The 21,130-nt window shown below is 38.5% G+C and overlaps 1 protein-coding gene across 9 annotated transcripts in view; it reads right to left on the bottom strand.

The window, feature by feature from the left end:
- The window catches only part of NCKAP5 (NCK associated protein 5), a 941,160-nt gene that overhangs the window by 614,837 nt on the left and 305,193 nt on the right, over positions 1-21,130 (bottom strand). For all 9 annotated transcript variants that reach the window (XM_059704629.1, XM_059704625.1, XM_059704622.1 and 6 more), the window contains one exon: positions 11,358-11,431. In XM_059704629.1, coding sequence (XP_059560612.1) covers positions 11,358-11,425 — 68 coding nt within the window. In that variant the 5' untranslated portion in view covers positions 11,426-11,431. The remainder of the gene's footprint in view (positions 1-11,357; positions 11,432-21,130) is intronic.

Genomic DNA, 21,130 nt, shown 5'->3' with positions numbered 1-21,130 from the left:
TGAGGAACCAGGCTACGGATTTGAACATCAGGAGGACCTAAACTTTACCTTAAAGGGTTAGGTAGGCCTGTCTAGAACGGAGACCTGGACAAGGAGGGAGTGTGTATATAGGAATAATGAGTAATAAAAAAGATTAAGATTGGTAGGGACATTTGTGGCTACAAATAGAAATATTTAGATTTGTAATTTAACATTTCTAATAGGACTCCTTTATTCTATTATAAACATGCTTGACTTTGCTAAGAAATTTTCAGAACTCAGATTCCCACAGGTATCTAACTTGGCAAAATAATCCTTGATAGGACACTGCAGGAGCTGAGAGGAATGCCAGGACTCTCCTGAGGTGGCAGATCTCATGGGTGATTTTTCTGGGCACCAATTTCCTTTATTTCAAACATGAGAATTGTAGGCAGACTGGTGAAAGAGGTATTATTGGATAAATGCAACTTGTGGTACATTTTAACTTTTATCATCTTGGTAACAAATGACTCCAAAGGCCAAAATCCTAAATTGTGTGTCTGGTATGAAGATTCTCTGTTTTTAAGCCTCTGTAACTGACCCCAGTCATATCTTTATTTCCAGAGCAGAGATACAGGAAAATCAATTAGAGAAGATAATGAATAAGTCCAGGTAAATACACATTCTGACTTTTAATTAGCCAGTGAATTCATGAATCTCCAGGGAATACTAAAGAAACATCATAAGACAATGCAATTTCCCTTACTAGGGACCATAACCGCAGAGCTACTTTTTTTTTTTTTTTTGATACAATGCAATTGACTTTTATCTCTTCTTTTTTTCTTTTTTTTTTTTTCACTGTGCTGTGCTCATAGCTTCTGTGGAAACTTAAACATTATTCAATAGAACAGTTTCCTGGAAAACCTTTTGAAAGTGGTCACAGACGCTGCCCTGCTCTGGTGCCCTGATCTGCCAGCATGCTGTTTTATTACCTCCAGAAGGTTCAGTGCCAAGACACAGCCCAAGAGTTACAGCTTAAAGAGAACCAGGTTCATAAAAATAATTTTCTGCCTTCTTTCAAGAAGGAAAATGGTCACTTTCAGCACTCAGTAATTCTATGTATCTATCACTTCTCTTCTGGCTTCATCACCCAACCTTTCAACTATCCCTTCAAGATGACGGGTAAGAGTCAGCGATTGTTAACTAAAGGGAGGACTGCTGGACTCACTCACTTCTACCCTGTTTCATCGCCAATGGCAAGCAGAGGCCCAGAATGCCTCCATGACCTTCACAGGACTACAGGGTAAGTAGCAGAATCAGGACCCGAACTCCACATTGCAGAGAATAAGCCAGCAATGTTTTTAACATTTAGCAACAGTAAACACAGTCAGCAAACAACTGGAACAGAGACTCTAATTGTGCTGTGTGCCAACAAAGAGCAGCCTCACCTGGACTAGAATGGATATCAGTGAGACTAGGAGATAGAAAGAGCCCCTTTTGATAATTAGGTTATCTAAAGCACTTAACTAATAAAATGATAATTTACTTTTAGTTGCTGTTCTCTTTTTAGACCTTTTAACTTTCCTTTGAACTCCCCCCTGACTTCAAGTGTATGTCAAAATTCTCAAGACCATCTCTGTAAATGTCAACTCTCTAGCCTTTCAGGTTAAGCCCTGATTCGGTTTTTATTTTTTATTTATTTACTTTTGACATTTTATTTATTTATTTTGTTAATCCTCACCCAAGAATATTTTTCCATTGATTTTTAAAGAGAGTGGAAAGGAGGGAGAGAGACACAAAGAGAGCAACATCGATGTGAGAGAGATACATTGATTGGTTGCCTCTAGGGCTGAGCCTGCAACCAAGGTATGTGCCCTTGATTAGAATCGAACCCAGGACCCTTCAGTCTGCAGGCCAATGCTCTATCCACTGAGTCAAAACAGGTAGGGCCTGGTTAGGTTTTTAAAGGGAACATGATCTATGTGTCTACAAGTTTTCTTTAACTCACTTTATCCAAGGTAAAAAACAACAACAAAAAACATGTACTAGTTTAGCCTTTGATTTTTAACATGGATTTACTACTTATTTATATTTTTTCACTTATCACAGTCTCTTCTTAATTCCTTTCTTTCAAAATTATGAGATATTCTTTCATTGCTTCTATTGATAAGGCTGTTTGAAGCTCAAGATACAATTGGTAGATAAGTCCAGTAAAATTGGAGGCAGAAATCCACAGCTGTTACTGGTCAGAGCCTTTCCTATGATGTGCAGACTCATCATGCAGACCTGACTTGCCTTAAAACTTTTTTATGATTGACTTTTGAAAGCAGCATAAACAAGTGCAGCAAAGCAAGCATTCTTCCAGGCTTTGCACATCATTAACATCATTTTCATTAAATGTCCCATCTTTAACTTCTTAAGAGTAACTATCTTGAAATTGTGAATCCCATTAGGTATTTGCATGCTACTGAGACAAGTCTCTTAGGTACAAAGATGACTAGAACATACTTCCAATTGTCTCCATGCTTTCAAGATCAGCAAAGTTTTATTCTGAAGTTTTATGTCTTATGCTAAGCACTACGAGAGATATGAGGAATGAGAGGAGTTGGCCCTACAGATCAAAGATCTTAAGGGCAGAAGACTTGCCCGCATGAGATAATTAGAAAATAAGACAGGGTGGGATTAAGAGCTATGTGTTTAGAACTGATATAGAGGTCAGTGAGGGTAAGAATAGAGCCACTGTTAGGCACGTGTTGGGAGTATTTTGCTGAAGTGTCATCCGAATGGGGGAGGGGAGAGGAGACAAGAACCGGAGCACCACCAGGTCTAAGTGAGTAGACGGATCATAAAGTAGTTAGCGGTGCAGAGTTGAGAGCTACGGTGGCTTTACTTCCTCTCTCATGCAGACTTTTACATCTGGTGAAAAATCTTGGATTATCTCCATAGAGAGTACATATATAATTCTTCATCAGTGAGTGTTCAATAGGGGGGAACCCTGAACAGTAAGTAAGTCAATTTCCAGGAAAGCAAATTACTGAGGGTTTCTATGCCATGAAACCAGCCACAGGTTGCCAACCTCAACCGACCCTGCGACAGAGGGTCACCTTCTTAGAAGTTTTCTCTGCTCTGAGATATCTAACAGGTGCTTTCTACCCACTGCTGTATAGTTTTGCCAACCTATTCCTGATTCTTTGATTCAGGCACCTTCCCACCCGTACTTCTTTGTGGGATTATTTATGAGGCCTAATTTGTAAGACAGAAGTATACAATCTGCCATAACTAAAACCTCTGAGGGGGGAAGTCCATTTTTAAGGTCCTCCTCTCAGAGGCCCAAACACCCATCCCCAGATTTGAGGTGAGGGGTGAAGGGGGGGGGGTCCTAGAACTCCCTCCCAGTCCTCTGAATATGGAAAGTTAAAACAATGGTAGGGAATAAGACACACAAAAAAATTACTCCTTTTAGCTCCAGAGTTACCTATGTAGAGATATATGTAGAGTTAAATTCTAAAATCAATCCCTTAAAGAAAATCACAAGGATTCTCATGCCTAACAAGTTAGTGGGGAGTTTTTTTCCATTAAAATTAAAATTAAATAGAAGGCCATGGTCAATTACCCAGTTCATTCCTCCTTCCAGAAGGAAAAACATAAAGGCATTCTGTCCTTCCTACCGTGGGTGCACTTCAGCCTGAGCACGCACATCTCCGCTGAGTGGGCCATTTATATGATTGCCTGCTGGAGTTTCCTCCTTTCAGCTTAGTAGGGGATATTTGTGATCTTTATTACCCCAAATAAATCTGCAACATGCCTTTTGCTTGAGGCTCTTTATTTTAATTTCAGATAAATAACAGTAGGTTCCTGGCCATCGTATTAAGACAAGCATGGATCTAAAAATAACAAACATATTTCAAGCCAAATGCTTTCAGATTAAATAGTAGTAGATTTCTCTGGGTGACCCCCAAATCCTATTGATGTTGAAATATTTTTGGTACTTTGAGAGTGTCACTTGAAGAATGTAAACCTGTTTAAACTACAAGTAGAATGACTTTCAAATCATCTATGGAGCCACTTGTACAATATTATTCAACTCAAGTTTCCCTTGGCTGCAGTAAATCCATCTTTAAAGTGGGGCCATTTCCCCAGTTTTATTAGAGGGCAATTTTATATCTTTGTAGGCTAACCTAATGCCTCTATCTATACTGTGGTTTATATATGAGTTATAAAGAGCTCCAAACCTGAATATCTCATCATCTTATGTATATATACTAAAAGTCTTCAAGACAGTTCAAATTCAATCTATTCAATAATCAATTATTCATTTGCCCTCAGTCCTCCAGAGCTGTTCCTACTTGGATTAAACACCAACTTCCTGGGAAAACCTTTGGGCTTTTGAAGGACAGTCTCTGAAAAATGTGTTTTACGGATAAATGCATGTTCATTTTTTTTTCTTCAAACAAGATTTGGAGTGAAGAAAACAAAATACAACACGGTTTTAAATAGTCTACTATTTACTGGGTTAGGATCTAAGCATACATTCTCTGTTGGATTAGCAGTCCCCTTGAAAAAATATATGGCTGGATGGGTTTGTTAAGAAACAGGAGAGTGTGTATGTAATGTTCCTGTAGAGTTTCCGTCTGGCATTTTTGGTGTCTCCTTGCCCCAGAGGTGCTGGTTTCAGACACCAGGCAACCTCCTAAGTAGATCAACAAGCATATGTAATACTTTAAACAATAAAGAATTTAAATTAAAAAAGCAAGCATATCAGACAGGTCATGTAAATAAACTCTGATGATCAATCCTAAAGTACAAGGTGAAATATGAACCTGGGTGATCTGGTCAATGCAGACGCCTACAAGCCCCTTCTGTTGCTGAACAAGTCACCTTGAAGACGGTGATGCCGTTCCATCAGGGCTCCAGAGATCTGAGAAGCATCCTCAATGCTGCTTTGCTCCTATAAAGGGGCACCATCCGTCTATAATAAGTATCCCCACCACTGCCCACGGATGACATAACCGTTGAAGCATGAAGCAATACCCAGTCTCCAGAGCCCTGATTTATTCTGCCTGGTGATGGGCAGAGGGCATGACTTAGAGGCAAGACTCTTATCTTGGCAGGGGTCTGGGACTGGCTGCATCTCTGAAACAACCCCTAGTGGGTAACCGAGAAGTGACATTGATGGGTTTCCAGGGTGGCCCTTGTGCTTACACTTGCCCATGAATCTAGCTATGATTTAGAAATGCAGCCCAAGGGTCGAGAGGAGGGGAAGATAATGTAAAGCTTGCTAGCTGAGCCTCCTTTGACCGCAGCGGAGTGAGACAGGGATGCAGGGATGGGAAACCACGTGCTGTTATTGAGCTGGCATAGCGTGAGGTTTTGCTTTCAGAGCTTTTATTGCTGGTGCAGAGCACTGAGCTGGTTCTTTGTTTGCCATACATTCTGGCCCCCAGAGGTAGCCTCTTTTTCTCTGGAAGGGAATTTAAAAAGCAAATCACAGTCCTTATTTTATGTGGTGTCCACCATTAAGAATTCATGCAGAGCAATTTTACTTGTTGCCAATTAAGATCTCCCAGTGGAAGTCTATGATTACAGCAAAGGCAACCTGTTTAATACTTGGCGTCTCCTTCTACATAAATTAACCCCATGAGGATAGAGACATGCTCATTCTTAAGATGTCTGGATAATACGATTCTGAGATTCAAGATGCATAGAAGGTAAGTCTCCTAGAGCAGGGGTGGGCAAACTTTTTGACTCAAGGGCCACAATGGGTTCTTAAACTGGACCGGAGGGCCGGAACAAAAGCATGGATGGAGTGTTTGTGTGAACTAATATAAACTCAAAGTAAACATAAAAGGGTACGGTCTTTTTTTTCAATAGTTTTATTCATTTCAAACGGGCCGGATCTGGCCCGCGGGCCGTAGTTTGCCCACGGCTGCTCCTAGAGGCTCTGGCCTTGACTTCTTGGGGCATACGTGCTTTTTCTTCTTATCTCTGTTTTACAAAGGCAAGATAATTTCTAGATAACAGTAGCAAATGATTTTCTTTTCCTGTGGATAGAATAGCATTCAGTGTCTCAGTAAGTAATTTTAATATCACTCAGATTTTATGGAAATTAAGATTAGAGCTGAAATGAACTGTAGGCAGTGGTGCCAAGTATCTATCCCCCCCAAATATATAAATTAGGGAGTACATGAATGAATATTTGGAATGTAGACCATTTTATTTCAGTGTTCACTCTACTTAGATAAGCAATATTTTGAATCATGATGAGAACCAACAAAAAGTTTTTGCCCATTCCCCCCCCCCCTCTTTCCTTAGAATAAGAATCACACATAAGCCACAAAGAAAAAGTCTATTTTTAAGAATTTTGGATACATTAAAATCAACATTTTATTGTTAGAAGCGATAGGTCTTAGGGAGTCTTAATCTAACCAGGGATCTATGGATGCTTTTTGATAAAGTGTTGTCCTGCCCTTGGTCACATGGAAACTATCATTTCTCCTCCCCGGAAAGGAGGAGTTCAGTGCATCACCAGGGCAAACATCACTTGTCATCAACAGTTCTTCAGATTATTGGAATTTGGTCTTGAGGCTCTGGCAACCCTTCAAGAAAATGGTGAAGAACTTGGGGTTGGCTTCCCCAGACACCTACTTCCTCCTTTGACCAACAACCCAGACTTCGCACAGCACTAACTGCTTTTTCACTAGTTACCCACCCCAGGACAGTGAAGTAATGGGAAGGAGGGGGTAGAGCCATGTTTATATTTGGCTATCAAACTGGCCAGATCACCGTTTCACAAAATGTGTTTCCTGGAACCTTAGTCAGAGTAGATAGTTCAAGAAAGATATGACTGAGTTTGTTTTAAGAAGCCAAAATTATATTTCATATTCTGTATTTGATGTATACAGCACATGTTAGCAATATAACTGGCTCTGAAAAGTTCTGCAATTGAAACAATTTTAAAGCTTGGTTTTACCTGCTGTATTTCAAATACGACCACAGAATACCTTTGTTGTTTTTAAAACACCTAAAACAGTGACCCTAAAAAGGGTATTAGTATTTCTGGGCATGTGCTTGGAAAAGTGCTTGCATCAATGATTTAGATCACTGGTTCTCAAAGGGGAGGAGCGGGGACTCTGACCTCTAGAGAACAGATGGAAAATGTCTGGGGAATTTCTTTTCTGGTTGTCACAATGAGGAGGTGTTACTGGCATGTAGTGGGTTGAAGCTGGAAATTATACCAAACATCTTGCAATGGACAGGACAACCCCACCCTTGCCACCTCCCCCCCTACCCCCCTGCCGTGGTAAATAATGTCCTGGCCCCAAATGTCAATAGTGTCTCAACTGAGAAGCCGTAGCCTACACAGAGCCTGTTCCAATGTCACTTTGGTGATCTGGTCTCTGTTGGCTGGCAGTGCCACTCTGCATTTGCCAGATATTGTCATTTATTTTTGCTCATGCAGAACTACTTTATTTATTTACAGGCTTTTGATAACACTGTCTCTAATTTGAGCTAGGAAAATCTGAAATGAACATTTTGACATTATCTGGCTGGGTTACTGGCAAACTGATAGGTATTTCTGTCATATTAGTCATTTCTACTCATATTCTGAGGATTTCTGTGAAATATATATTCTAGAGGCCCAGTGCAAATGAACCGCCATCTTTGTTGGGTTAATTTGCATAGTTGATCTGATTGGCTGGTGGGTGTAGTGGAGTGACACCAATTTGCATGTTTCTCTTTTATTTGTGTAGATTACACTTTGATTGGTTGAATGGATGACCGGATGACCGGACACTTAGCATATTAGGTTTTTATTATACAGGATGTATATAATACAGGTTGATCATGCTGTATTATTCAAGTATTATAGAAAAATGAGATTCTACATATCTGACATATTATATAAATGTAAAACTAAACATTATGTTTCATATGGTCTCAGGGCTCTGTAATCTTAAATACTAGCTATATTGATACCTTTCTTTTACAGATATGGAAACTCAGTCTCAGATGTCACCTGACAGCCAGCTTGGCAGGCGAGGACAAGAGTCCAAGTCTCGCAAACCTCCAGTCCAGTCCTCTTTGCATTGTTATAGCATCATGCTATTTCCATTTTTATACATAATTTCACTTACAAGACTTCAGAGTCATTAACACCATAATTATTCATGAATTCGATTGGTATTTTCCAACTGTTTATTCTACACTCTCAATTTGAGGCTGCAAATGGATAAAGGTTCTTTCAAATTTAGGAGAAAGACATTCTCAGCAACTGTTTTTATTATAATCTTTATCAGTCACTGATATATTTAGTCAAATCAGAAATAGTACAGATGATATAAAAATCATTAAGTGCAAATGAGCCTTTCCTTCTAATCTTGACTTTCCACAGCAAAACAAATAAACGTGCAGAAATACATTGTCACATTTCAACATCAACTAGTAAACAAGGGGCCATGGGATGTATCCTTTTCATCGTCAAGCAGGAAGGGGCAGAGCACATCAAACACACCCAGACTCCTGCTCAAATCTTAAACTGAGTTCTAGATTCTGACTCTGCCCTGTTATTCAGATGAATTCACACAAGTTTTCTGTTGGTGTCAAAAAAGACAGTTGAGCTAAATGACTGCTCATGGCCAGACAGCTATCTTTGGACTTCACAAATTCTTTGTCATTTGAAAACCCAGAGATAGTTAATAGGTCTATTTCAGTAGAATACTAAGCAGGACCCCAAAATAACTAGTTATCTTGAGAGTATGATTACAACAATATATTTGTGTCACAGCAACTGGTTATGCTATGAGAAATGACTAAAAACTAAGAAAGACAAGTAGCCCTCTCCACAAAAAAATAAGGAAAGGCTTTTAAGCCATGTACCCAAATCTTCTACCATTTGTCTAAATTCTTTAATCGTTTAGCAAGTGTCAATAACAGCAAGTGTATCTGATGTGATTTTGACCAATCCTCAAAGATGTGGCCATAAATTAATGCTGACCATCATTACTGTTGGAAGAACTAAATATTCAGAATTTGTCCTTTCTTTTAAGTTCTACCTTAGCTCAAGTATAAATGGAAGGCGATCAGTTAAAATCAGGAGCAATGAAAAGTGGCCTCCTTCATGAAAACTGAACCAGGAATAAATAAAAGACATAATGAAGTCAGAGAAAAAGTTTTGTATTGAGTTATGGGGACATTTGTTTAACTTCACACATTACAGTTGTGTTTGTGTACATCACATGCTGTTCCCATGATCCTCTGCACACCAAAGAGTCTACCCAAACTCAAGAAAGCAGTTTAAAAATGTAATCACAACCTGAAAGAATTTCCCACACGGCTCACTGCCATTCACATATTCTTCACCAAAAACAATTCAGCTATGGTTGCAGTTATGACACTGTAATCATATCATAAAGCCTATTACTTTAAGTAAGTCCAGATCTATTTGCAAAATATGATCAAGTATAATTTCATGATTCAATAAATAGTATATAAATCTGCTATTACTGGTTTTCATTTTCTTTTCAATACTACCCATTTCCATTTTCTCACTGGCAGTTAGTCTGACTATTCAAATGCCATTATTGCCCTTTATTGTTATTCAAATGCCATTTTATTAGATCCTCTGCCACTATATATAAGGCTGGGCTTCTTCACCAGCAATAATTCCATTTCTGAAAGAAAATGGAAGTGACTGCACACAAAATTCTGAGCTCTTACTTTATGTTAGTTTAAATCTGTGCCTGAAATGGGATTTTAACTTAATCATGTTGGAGAAGACCAGAAAGGTTTTATTAGCTACCTTGAGAAAGCAAGAAAATATTCTTTCCATGCAGGTATTGGGTTCAAAAACCCATAAAATCATTACCCCTTCCCAAAGATGTGTATAAGACACTCTCACTGACCAAATTAAACTCTAAATTTCCTTTGTCATAGGGCATTCATCATCTTTATGTATTTTTCTCTTGGAAAATAACAAAATGTTCAAGTAGTTGAAAGAAAGTGCTACAATTCAGTGAAATAACCTTTTAAATATACTTTGTAGTAGATCTATGGAAAATGTAATTTAAAAGGCACATAACCATAAATGCATTATTGCATTATTGTTGTTAATTTTATTAATACAATACACTGACTCACAAAAGAAAACTATATCAACACCAGGTTATAGCTCTCAAACACAAATCTGGCAAGTATTGCATCAAGTTACAGAAAATTAACTGGTGTGCCTGTTAGTGGCAAGCAAACTTAAAAATTATACACTTCTGTTGTATCCTGCCAGCAATTTTTGTGTATAGAAATAGAATACTTTCACTATAACCATAGATCTGTTCTTTAGTAGGAAAACTAATATATGAGCAGGACAAATGAAAGTGTCAGGCACTTTACCCAAGAACTAGAATTCTTCAGGAAGAAGAATGCCAAGGTGATTGGGATTTGTTACAGGATGCATAGAGAAGGGGCAGCATAGCCTGATGCAGAGACCAATGATGATGGATTTGGATGAGGTGGGATAAAAGAGCCACAGGGTTTGCAAATATTTACCTGCCATCTCTGTGAACAGAGAGAACGCTCTGCTCCCTGCCTCGAGGAGATAAGAAGTAGAGGACGTTAGGGGCATACTGACCATTGGGAGACAAAGCTAATTATGTGAAACAATTCCGGTGCAATGTGAGGCATCATGTAAATGAGCACTAGTGTGTTTATTCCAGACAACAAGAGCTATAGGAATTTAGAAAAAGGAATTAAAATTCCATAGCAGCACCTGTGAAGAGCATAACTGAATGGATCCCAAAAGTCTAGATAATAATATCACAAACATCCTTAGCCAGTCTCAATTCCCAAGAGGCCCCAGGGAATGAATGAATTAAAAATATGACTTCTATGATACTGATCACTTTCCAACTTACTTACACAAATATTGTCACATACCTTTCCTTACTACCATTTATAACAAACACATTGGGATCTATACAACAGCATTCTCAAAATGTTCCTTTTTAATATAAAGAGAAGCAGGAATCTTAAGTAGCATCCTATCTTTTAATTACAGGAAACCCTAAATAATCTTTAAGCAAGCAAGTATCAGAAACTTTGGGCTCCAATATAAGGTTGCCAGATGGCCTTAAACAAATTAATTAATTGATCTTGAGCAGTATCTGTCCAAATTTCTACCATCCTTCCAGCTCTGAGCAGGTCCTTGACTCAAAGACAACTTTTGGCACTGCTGCTTTACTTTAGTTAGAGAAATAGGATTTTCTAGGTTGCCTCTGGTGATATTTGTCCCCAATGATGCTTTTGGCACCAAATGGAACAAGAAACCATTTTCCAATTCCCTGCCTCCAAGATCAAGATCAAAGCTACAGAAGCTGCTATAAGTTGAGGACATGGGCTTAACTCACCTCCAGAGACTTCTGTGTTTCTCCTCAAGTTGAGTTAGCAGATGCTCAATGTATTTATTGGAGTCCATGTATTCCTGCACATACAGACACACAAAGACAAATAAATCCTCATTATAATAGTCACCAGAATTCTAAGACAAGCTTTATCTCTACAAGGAAGATTTTTGACAAGTTAATCCCTTGGACTCTAGTAGTCAATGACTTACATGCAGTTATTTGGGGATGAATAATATTTCCTCCATAGCCTGGGACCATTCTATAAACAAGCACTGGAGAGAAATGGGAGTTCTACTGAGTCAGCCTAAAACTCCTCTGATTCACAGAAAAAAGATAAACTTCATATTTATCTAAACTGAGATCTGCGTTCTGCTGTATAAACATTAAGTGAGCTAATGTTGCTGCTGGCCTTATAAGAATAATAAGACAGACAATACAGGCCTTAATTGCATTGGTCTTACAAGAGTCACTTCCTAGCAACAACACTATTTTTGGACTTCTTAGAATGCTTTATATAGTCACTGCCCATATTCAGTGGACACACCATTTCCATTGATGAAAGACACCTCCCTTCTTCATCTCCTTATAGAAACAAGACAATGTAGTTTACTTGTGTTTCCTTTGACTCTTAGAAAATAAATCTTTGGCTTCTAAGAAGACATGAAGGCAAATCGTATCTTGTGTTTTAGAAATGGGGGTAAACTTATGTTCATAAATACAACCATATATTCAAGAAATATTTCTGAAGAATGAGGAATTCTTTTGTCACATATGACAGATTCATAAAAATTCAAAGTTTATTAAATCTGATTTTAAAAAAATTTTGATTTCTGAATAAGAATGTGAGGTTCGAATGTAGTAGTTTTCATTGTTAACTGTGGAACAAAATACAATGTATAAAGCTTGGTGATTCTTTCATCCTGAATCTGACACCTTTGATTTCTAGCAGAAAGTCTAGCCTGTAGGCCGTGTGTCTGTGTAACAACTGCCTTAGATGAAATAGTGTACAATGGTTTCAGTGCTAAGTCACCCATGAACGTTACCATTTCATTTCTTATAGATTTTAGATAAACTGGGAACTTTGATTAATATTCATACTTTTCTTTCTGAAATACAAGTTTGTTTATTTTGATTTAATGCTATACATAATCTTTTGCCCCCGTAGGGCAGGCATGTGAAAGAAACACAGTAAGGATTGACCTAATACCACCGAAAGGGCCCTGCTCCACGTTTCTGGACCTGGATCTACCCAGGTAGCTTTTGAGAAGCCTTCTTACCTTTCTATATTATTTCAGTGAGAGTAGAGAGCATACTAAGTCCATATCTAGCTTAACACTATTATCCTATTGCAGATGATTAGCTAAAGAGTTTAATTCTTATTAAATAATATCAATTTTCACCTGGATGATGTCGCACAGTGGTTGAGAATCAACCTGTGAACCAAGTCACTGGTTTGATTCCCAGTCAAGGGCACATGCCCACGTTTCGGGCTCAATCCCCAATAGGGGCATCCAGGAGGCAGCCGATCAATGTTTCTGTCTCATTGATGTTTCTATCTATCCCTCTTCTTTATTCTCTCTCTAAAATCAAGAAAAACATTTAAAATATTCATTTTCATGTTATTTAAACAAGACCATTGGGCATGTCAAACCCAAAGCAAAAATCTATTACTGCAGGAAGTTGTAATAGTTTGTGATTACGCTAGTAAGTCAAAGTTTAAATAAAAAACTTAGAGTACTCAAAATTATCACAGATATTTTCAAATACATTTAATTAAAAAAATTTTAAAGGCACTGTTTTCAAGTAGAAACAAATATATACGTTTCAACATCATTCATCCAATTTTCATTCAATTGTTTTTTCCACATCGGTTAGAGCAGAACTTGACATATATGATCAGTAAATACAGTAATAACCAAGAGGCAGGAGGTTCCTGCTCTCAGAGAGCTTACAATCTGTAGGGAGAGACCTGAGAAATAAGTGACCAGGTTGATTCCAGATTGGTTACATGCTGTGACAGAAATAACAGGTGACAGGAGAAACAACAGGGAAAGAGCAGCTTCCATATATACAGCGGTCAGAAAACGACTGAGCAAATGATATGTGAACTAGGACCTGGGAGAGAAGGAGGAGGCAAGCATATAGAGAGAGGGTAAGAGGAAAGAGAAGACTGCAGACTAAGGAAACAGCATATGCAAAGATCTCCAAAGTATGGTATCTAAGGAAGAAAAAGGAAGCCAGTGGGGCTGGGGCAGAGAGCCTGGGGTATGTGGTCTAAAATAAAGTTGTAGAGATAGGCAGGGGCCAAATCATGTGCAAGCTCTGGAAAACAGTTTGGATTAAAATCAATTGATTTGTTAATTTGCTCATATTGCTTAGCTCAGTCAGAGCTTGAAGGGGAAAGATGTAGTGATTACAAATATGAACTTTGGATCAAAGACATTTCAGTTCAAATCCTGATTTGGGTTTTTTGCTAGCTATGTTCCCTCAGGCAAGTTATTTAATCACTCTAAGCCTTATTTCCTTCAGCTTCAGAGGGATAAATAATACTTATTTTAGAGGTGTTGTAAGGATTAAATAAAATAGCTTAAGCAAGCATATATCATAGTTTCTTCCAGGCGGTGAGCATAGTATTTTTCATAATATATCACACACCAGAGATTAATAATAACAGTAGTTTTTCAACCATTAAATGTAAGCATAGCTGGATTCTGGTTTAAAAGCGACTTCAAGCAACAATACTGGCTGTTTCCATTTAACAGAGTTTCACCAATTTACCATAAAAATAACGATGATGACAAGGCTTAAACCATGTAACCATGGGAAATAAGAATTATGAATTCTCCATCTTTCTATCTTTATTTTTCTCCACTCTTACATCTAACATCCAATATATTTTAATTGAGTATTTATTTGGCTATTGTCTGTACTTCACTAACTCCTCCCCAAAGTATCTCCCTCTCCCTCTCCAATAGAAATGGATTGAGAGGAAAAATATATGGTACTTACATGTGCTTTGGGTTAAATGGAGTCATTTTTTTCCTACCTAGAAAACTTAAGCAGTGCACTCACACTTCATCACCTGGACCCCGAATTAGAGAAGTTTGTTAACTAATGAGAAATCCCTACCATTCTGTAAGTAAAATTTGGGTTATTCTATTGTGAACCACCTTACCCATCCATTTGAAGATTAACTCAAACAAAACATGAAGGGTGATGGCAGTGGTACAGCAGAACTACAGCCATAGCAAATTCAATGTTGTAGTTACAGTACCTATAGCAAGAACTTGAGTGTAAAGTGCAATGCAGGTGGTTATTTATTACACAGGGACTCACTATTCCAGAGTAACAAAGCACAGGCAGGAGGAAAGGGTCTGGCCAGATTCCATCGCAGGGAAACAGAGCTCCCAAATTGCCTGAAAGACACTGGGTAACGGGCAGCTTGGAGGAAAGATTTCTATAATGCAGTTGGACAGAGAGAGGAATCTACACTATCTATCGGTGATCCCAAGGCCTGGAAGAATCAGTTCAGAATGAGTCAACTGACTCATACTACACAAAGTACCGGAGCACAAGACAATGAAAACATCACCCTCACTCACAGGAGAGGGTGTTACTCTGGGCTTTGACATGTTTAGAGGTAGCTGGGAAGATCTGGTCCCTGAAATGTGTAGAAAGGCTTAACAAATGCTGAAGAAATAAATAGAAGAATTAAATTTCATAAAACAACAGGGTAAGTTGTAAAGATGATAAAGTAAGGAAGTAAGCTAAGATTTCAAAGAAATATAAACTGCAACAGCAGAACTGAAAACTTGTTGATCCTTACATTGTGATTTTACTCTGGGGAGAATCTCCCCACCACGTAATGGTGCTTCGGAGAAGAGCGAGCAATTGATTGGGTGTGTTGGCACTAAACTAGTTACACTGATGAAGTCTACTTTTCAGTCTCATCCATCTATCTATCTATCTATCTATCTATCTATCTATGCCTAAGCGTCCATTACAACTAGATGACCGGATGACCAGATGGTAGCTATGATGCGTACTGACCACCAGGGAGCAGACGCTTAATGCAGGAGCTGCCCTCTGGTGGCCAGTGCATTCCCGCAGCCAACCTCCTGTGGCTAGCCAACTTCCCGTGCCCCCTGCGTCCTCCCTGACTGGCTGGGTGGTCAGTGTGCTACCACAGCCAACTTCCCATGGCCCAACCTCCCACAGTCCCTTCCCCCGGCCAGCTGGCCCTGATCGGCCCCAATCGGCCCCAATGACCGGCCAGGCCGAGGGACCCCACCTGTGCACGAATTCGTGCACCAGGCCTCTAGTCTAGAGATAAATCAAATCCCCCAACCCACGCCCAGTACTTAAATACTCACTAACCCTTCTGGCACTTCTATGGTATGATCAGTTAGTATATGGATAATTCAGTTAGCGAAGACTAAAACTGCTGTCACCTAGAAGGAAAACATATAACCATATCCCCATTTTCCTTGTTGTCAGTGTTCACTCTCTATAACACATTATCTATGAAGACTGTCGATTCAGCAAGCCTTATGTCACCAGCAGGCACTTCCCATGTCACTTAGCACTAAGACCCTACTGAGGATAGTTATTATTGTTGAACATTCTATTCTAATAATATAAGAGAACTGGCAATGAAAACATATACACAGTCCTGTGAAGGACAAACAATCTAAGTAAATTAAGTAAAGGACAAAGATGAAAATGAATAGAGACATGATGGATAATTATGCAGAAAATGTAGTTTGACTAACATAGCTTTTGAGTATTTGACAAGATTTGGAATATGTATACACAATAATCAAAGGAATAATTAAAGCAACATTTCTGAGTAGAAGAGAGAGAGAGAGAGAGAGAGAGAGAGAGAGAGAGAGAGAGAGACATGATTATATATATGAAAGAGCCTAAGCACATTCTAGGAAAACTATCTACACATCACTGGGACAAGAGAGCTGGATAACAATCCTTGGGAAAAACACTGCAAGTATCCAAACAGACAAAGGGGTTTCCTACTACGGAGCTAATATGGCTGGCTCCATGGCTTCTGGCCACCCAGATGTCCATTGACATGAGATACACAGACAGACCTTTGAGTCTTAATTCATAAATATCCCTAATCAAGTAGCTGCTGTATAACAATGGAACAGAAAGCTTTCCTCAGATATTTACAAAGTCAGAATATAAAGCATCTATTTTAATTAAAAACTAAAATATATATGTTTATGTACATATATTTTAAACTTAAAGATATATGTATATCCACATATATACTGAACTTTCAAGAGATAAATAAAATATATGCCATTTATATATGCACAAGACCCATTTGTACAAGGGACCGAAGTTATTTTCCACACTTGACTTGCTAATCAGTAAGCTTAACTACAACTGTGTGTTTTGCTTACATATGTAAGAGTTGGAGAAAGTAATTTGGTAATTTATGTTATGAAATTTAAAATATCTATAGCACCTTTGATCTAGAAATCCCATGTCTAGGAGTCATCTGAATAGATAATGAAATTTTAAAATTTATGACAACATGAAAAAAATGGGAATTCTTAGCATCCAAAAATAGAGGAATGATTTCAAAGAAAGCACGCTTTATCAATCTGAAGAATTATAAAATTCCTTAAATTGGAAAAGACCATGTAATAAAATGGAATACAGAGCAAATTGTAACATGAAAATAGGATGAAAAATTGCACAATCCTTTTTATCACAATTTTGAAAATATATATAAAGATTAGAAGAAAAGAAAGCAAACATTATGGTAATATTAGGGGGTATTTAATTTCTTCAGAATACTTTTCTCTTTCTATAATTTTAAGGTAATATATGCTCATTATACAAATTTAAAAAGTGATTATTTAGAAAAATGCAGCCCCAGAAAATACCATCCACAAAGGTTTTATTATAATTACATGTTAGACAGCAAGATGTAAACTACCACAATGAAACAGAGTTCTTTATATTATTGTAAAGGTAAGATGAATTGAAACAATTCAGCCCTATTTTTTCTAACTTGCCCTTGTCAGTGTTTTGCTAAAACATTTCACTCAAGTTAGGATTGAGGAGGAACACCAAGTTGCACCATGACATGTAAGATGTTTTAAATTTTTTTAGGAAGGTACAACATTAAAAAGACATCTGTTCCTTGGCTAAAACTTATGCAAATTAGAATAATCTTGAAAATCTATTTCAGGAAATGTGCCTTTCACTCTTTAATGAGTGTTTCAAGTGATTAGGATGAAACAATTAAAGTGTTTAGAGGCTTATAAGTATGCTGAACCTTGCATATCCGTGTAGCATAAGCCTATTTAATGCAAACTTTCTATTGTCTGATCTGGGTCAGTTCTAAGCAAACCCTATTATCAATGAATTCTAATGATATGAGAATTTCATGTATCATTCGTTTTAAGTAGAGTTTAAAATACTATAATACTAAATCAAAGCTTGCAGAGATCTAAAATCCCTTCAAATACTCTTCATGTTATAATCAGTGTAATTTAGGGCAGAACCTGTTTAACCCTGTCAGCACTCTTGTCACTACTGATGCAGGGTTCCCAATTCACCTTTGGGCACAGCAGCTCAGGCCAGGAGACCAGGCCAGCTGTTCAAACCTATAGGACTCTCATACCTACGGGAATTTCCACAGTCAGGAAATGACTACCACAAGAAGTGATGCTTCCCTCAAAAATTATTCTGTCACCTTAATAAGAAGGTACACCTGCACAGTGAATGTAAAAGACTAAAACATGCCCATGTTTGAAATTACATAGCAAGGTAATACATGGGTGCCTCATTCTTGGCTGGCATCTGATCCAACATAAATTCCTCCAATGATACATGTTAAACACAACAAGCAAATCAATTCAGGAACACCAGCCTTAACAGCTTGATCTCAGTGCTACCATCTCTCCTTTAGCCATCTGTAATTCCTCTTCCCCACACACTCTTGACACAACTGAACCTGACTCCCACTGCAGACGCTTCAGTGGAACAGCTCCACTGCAGCCACCAAGGACTCCACAAGCCTCAGGAGACTGCTTGCTCCATCTCTCATGACCAGTTCCTGCAGAACTTGACATTGTAAATCGCACTCATTCCCTCTCTGGTATTCTCTGCAAGTGTTTCCTGCCTCCTTCTATCACTCTGGGACTACGGTCTATTTCCTTCCTCCTTCTTCCAGCCACTTTGTATCAAGAGTAAGGTTCAACCCTAGGTGCTCTTTCATTTTCTACGGAAAAATCCAGTAGACTACAGGGTCGTCAACAATTATCAAATATCCAGAGACTTCCAAATATGTATCCCCACGCCAGACCACCCTCTTGTGGCCCAATCCTGTGTAACTGGCTATGTACCAAACAGGTCCCTTTGGATGTGCCACAACTCTTCAAAGCACCTTACTTCATTTTTGTATCTTCCAAACCTGCCTAGAAGAGCACTTAGAACATCACCAGGACTCAACAAAGGTATGTGAAATACATGAAGTAATTAGTTCATTAGCTGGATGTAATCTGCCTCATAGCAAGAGAATCTGAAAATATAAAGCTATCAGTCTGGTCTTCTAGTACTACTTTTTAAATTATATATATATATTTTTAATTGATTTTAGAGAGGAAGGGAGAAGGAGAGAGAGATAGAAACTTCTGCATGCCCCCCACTAGGGACCGAGCCCGCAACCCAGTCATGTGCCCTTGACCAGAATTGAACCCAGGACCATTCACTCCACAGGCCAACACTCTATCCACCAAGCCAAACCAGCTAGGGCAGTACTACTTTTTAATTGAAAAGGTTATAATGGTCATAGACACTGTAGGCAGTTTTCACCCTGCCCCATAGTACTCAGTACTCTATATGGGTAAAATAGAGACTAGAGACGGAATGAACCCATCTCCCTCACTTAGGGGGATTTGGCTATACACAAAGCCACAACACAAAGCTGGGAATAAACTTCCAAAATCATTCTAATTGTATAATCAATATATGTTTGCCTTTGGTTTTGTTTCGATTCCTCTGGCTCAGCAAGGACAAAGGCAGAAGTTAAATTGTAGTCTCATATTCAGCGCTCTATTCTAACAAATGGAATGAATCCTAACACAGCATATTGTAAATTTTATCAAATTTGACAAAGATGCTATTACTGATACCTTTTGAGGAAAAGACCCAAGAATTATATTTGGTTTTAAATGTAAAATTTTGAGAAGTGATTATTATATTTCTAAGTGGGCTAGACTATTTTCTTATATATTGCATTTTTTAAAAGGATTTTTGATTGATTTTTGAAGAGAGAGGGAGAGAGAGTGATAAATAGAGAGAGAGAGAAATATCAATGTGAGAGTAAAACATTGCCTCTCATACATGCCCCAATTAGGGATCGAACTTGCAACCCAGGCATGTGCCCCACCCGGGAATTGATCTGGCAACCCTTTGGTGCACAGGACAACACCCAACTAACTGAGCCACATGGGCCAGGGCTCTTACATATTGCTTTTATAAGAGTTTGGGAGATAAGCATATATTGGTCAGATGAAGAAATTCATTTAGGTGGAAAAAATAATTTGACTTTTTTTTTCTTGATGTAGAAATGAAACATATTTCAAAGTATCCTAAAGTTCTGCCAGTTACTAACATATCATTTGTCAGCATAGCAGTAGATTGTATATAATATATATTAGCCAAAAGAAAAGATCAGTCACCATAAAAATAAAAATGACATGGTTAGGAGAGTCCTCATTTCAACCTTGATTACTGCTTTGATGGAGAGCCTTTGATGCCAGAGCCTTATGTAAGTAGAAATCTCAACTAGGTCACCAGCTACTTTAAGTAGATAAGTTTGGTCACACAAAGAAAGGTCAAGGACGAGTCCAAATCTCAGGATCACAGCAGAAATTGACTGAAGGATCTATCACATCAATACACTGTACTTTTCACATGATTCCCTCTATTCAAATATTGGGTCACAGAATGCCAATTTCACTCACTACAATGTGTCATGGCCCCTGAGCTTACCATTATCAATGTCCTTCAAAATCTGCCCAGTTATGTTCTAATTTTATCTCAAATCACCGTACTCCCCCAGTGCTGTCCTGGGACCCTGGAGAAGCCAGGATCCTTGCTTTTCCTGAAAGCGCCCAGATATAAACTGTCTGCAATCCCAGCACCTAGCACAAGACCTACAGTAGGTGCCAAATAGGTAGCCCGACTGCCATTCACAGTCCTCTTAGGAATTTAGTAAGACCAGCATAATACTGACAAATCTAATTATTCAACAGATATTTTGAGTATCAATTATGTTCAAGCACTCTTCTAGGCCTGGTAGCCAGCCATGAACCATACAGACAGACGTCTCTAGCCTCATGAAAGTTACATTTTTGTGGAGGAGAGACTAATTGAGTAAGTGAAAGTGTTATGTGGAAAAATTAAAGCCAGAAGAGGGAAGGAGGAACTGAAGTAGAGAAGCGGGTTAACAGACTGGTGCAGGAAGAGACAACATTTGAGGAAAGACCTAAAGGGTTGGGAGGCCCATCCTAGGCAGAGAGAAGAACAAAGACTGAGGTAAGAGTGTGCTGGCAAGTTCCATGGACAGCCTGAGGCCAGCTGGGCCAGAGCACAGACCCTGGGTGTGGGGAGGAGACAGATAGAGTGGACAGGTCTCACAGTCCTTGTTAGCACTTTGTCCTTTGTTCTCAAAGAAGTAGGGCGCAATCTCGCAATCTCAGTGGGATTTGATTTGAGGAGTGAAACATCTCACTTAA

The sequence above is a fragment of the Myotis daubentonii genome, chromosome 7 (genome assembly GCF_963259705.1).
Source record: "Myotis daubentonii chromosome 7, mMyoDau2.1, whole genome shotgun sequence".
Taxonomy (NCBI): domain Eukaryota; kingdom Metazoa; phylum Chordata; class Mammalia; order Chiroptera; family Vespertilionidae; genus Myotis; species Myotis daubentonii.
The sequence above is the reverse complement of the archived record's forward strand: the minus strand, read 5'-3'. Positions and strand labels throughout refer to the sequence as shown.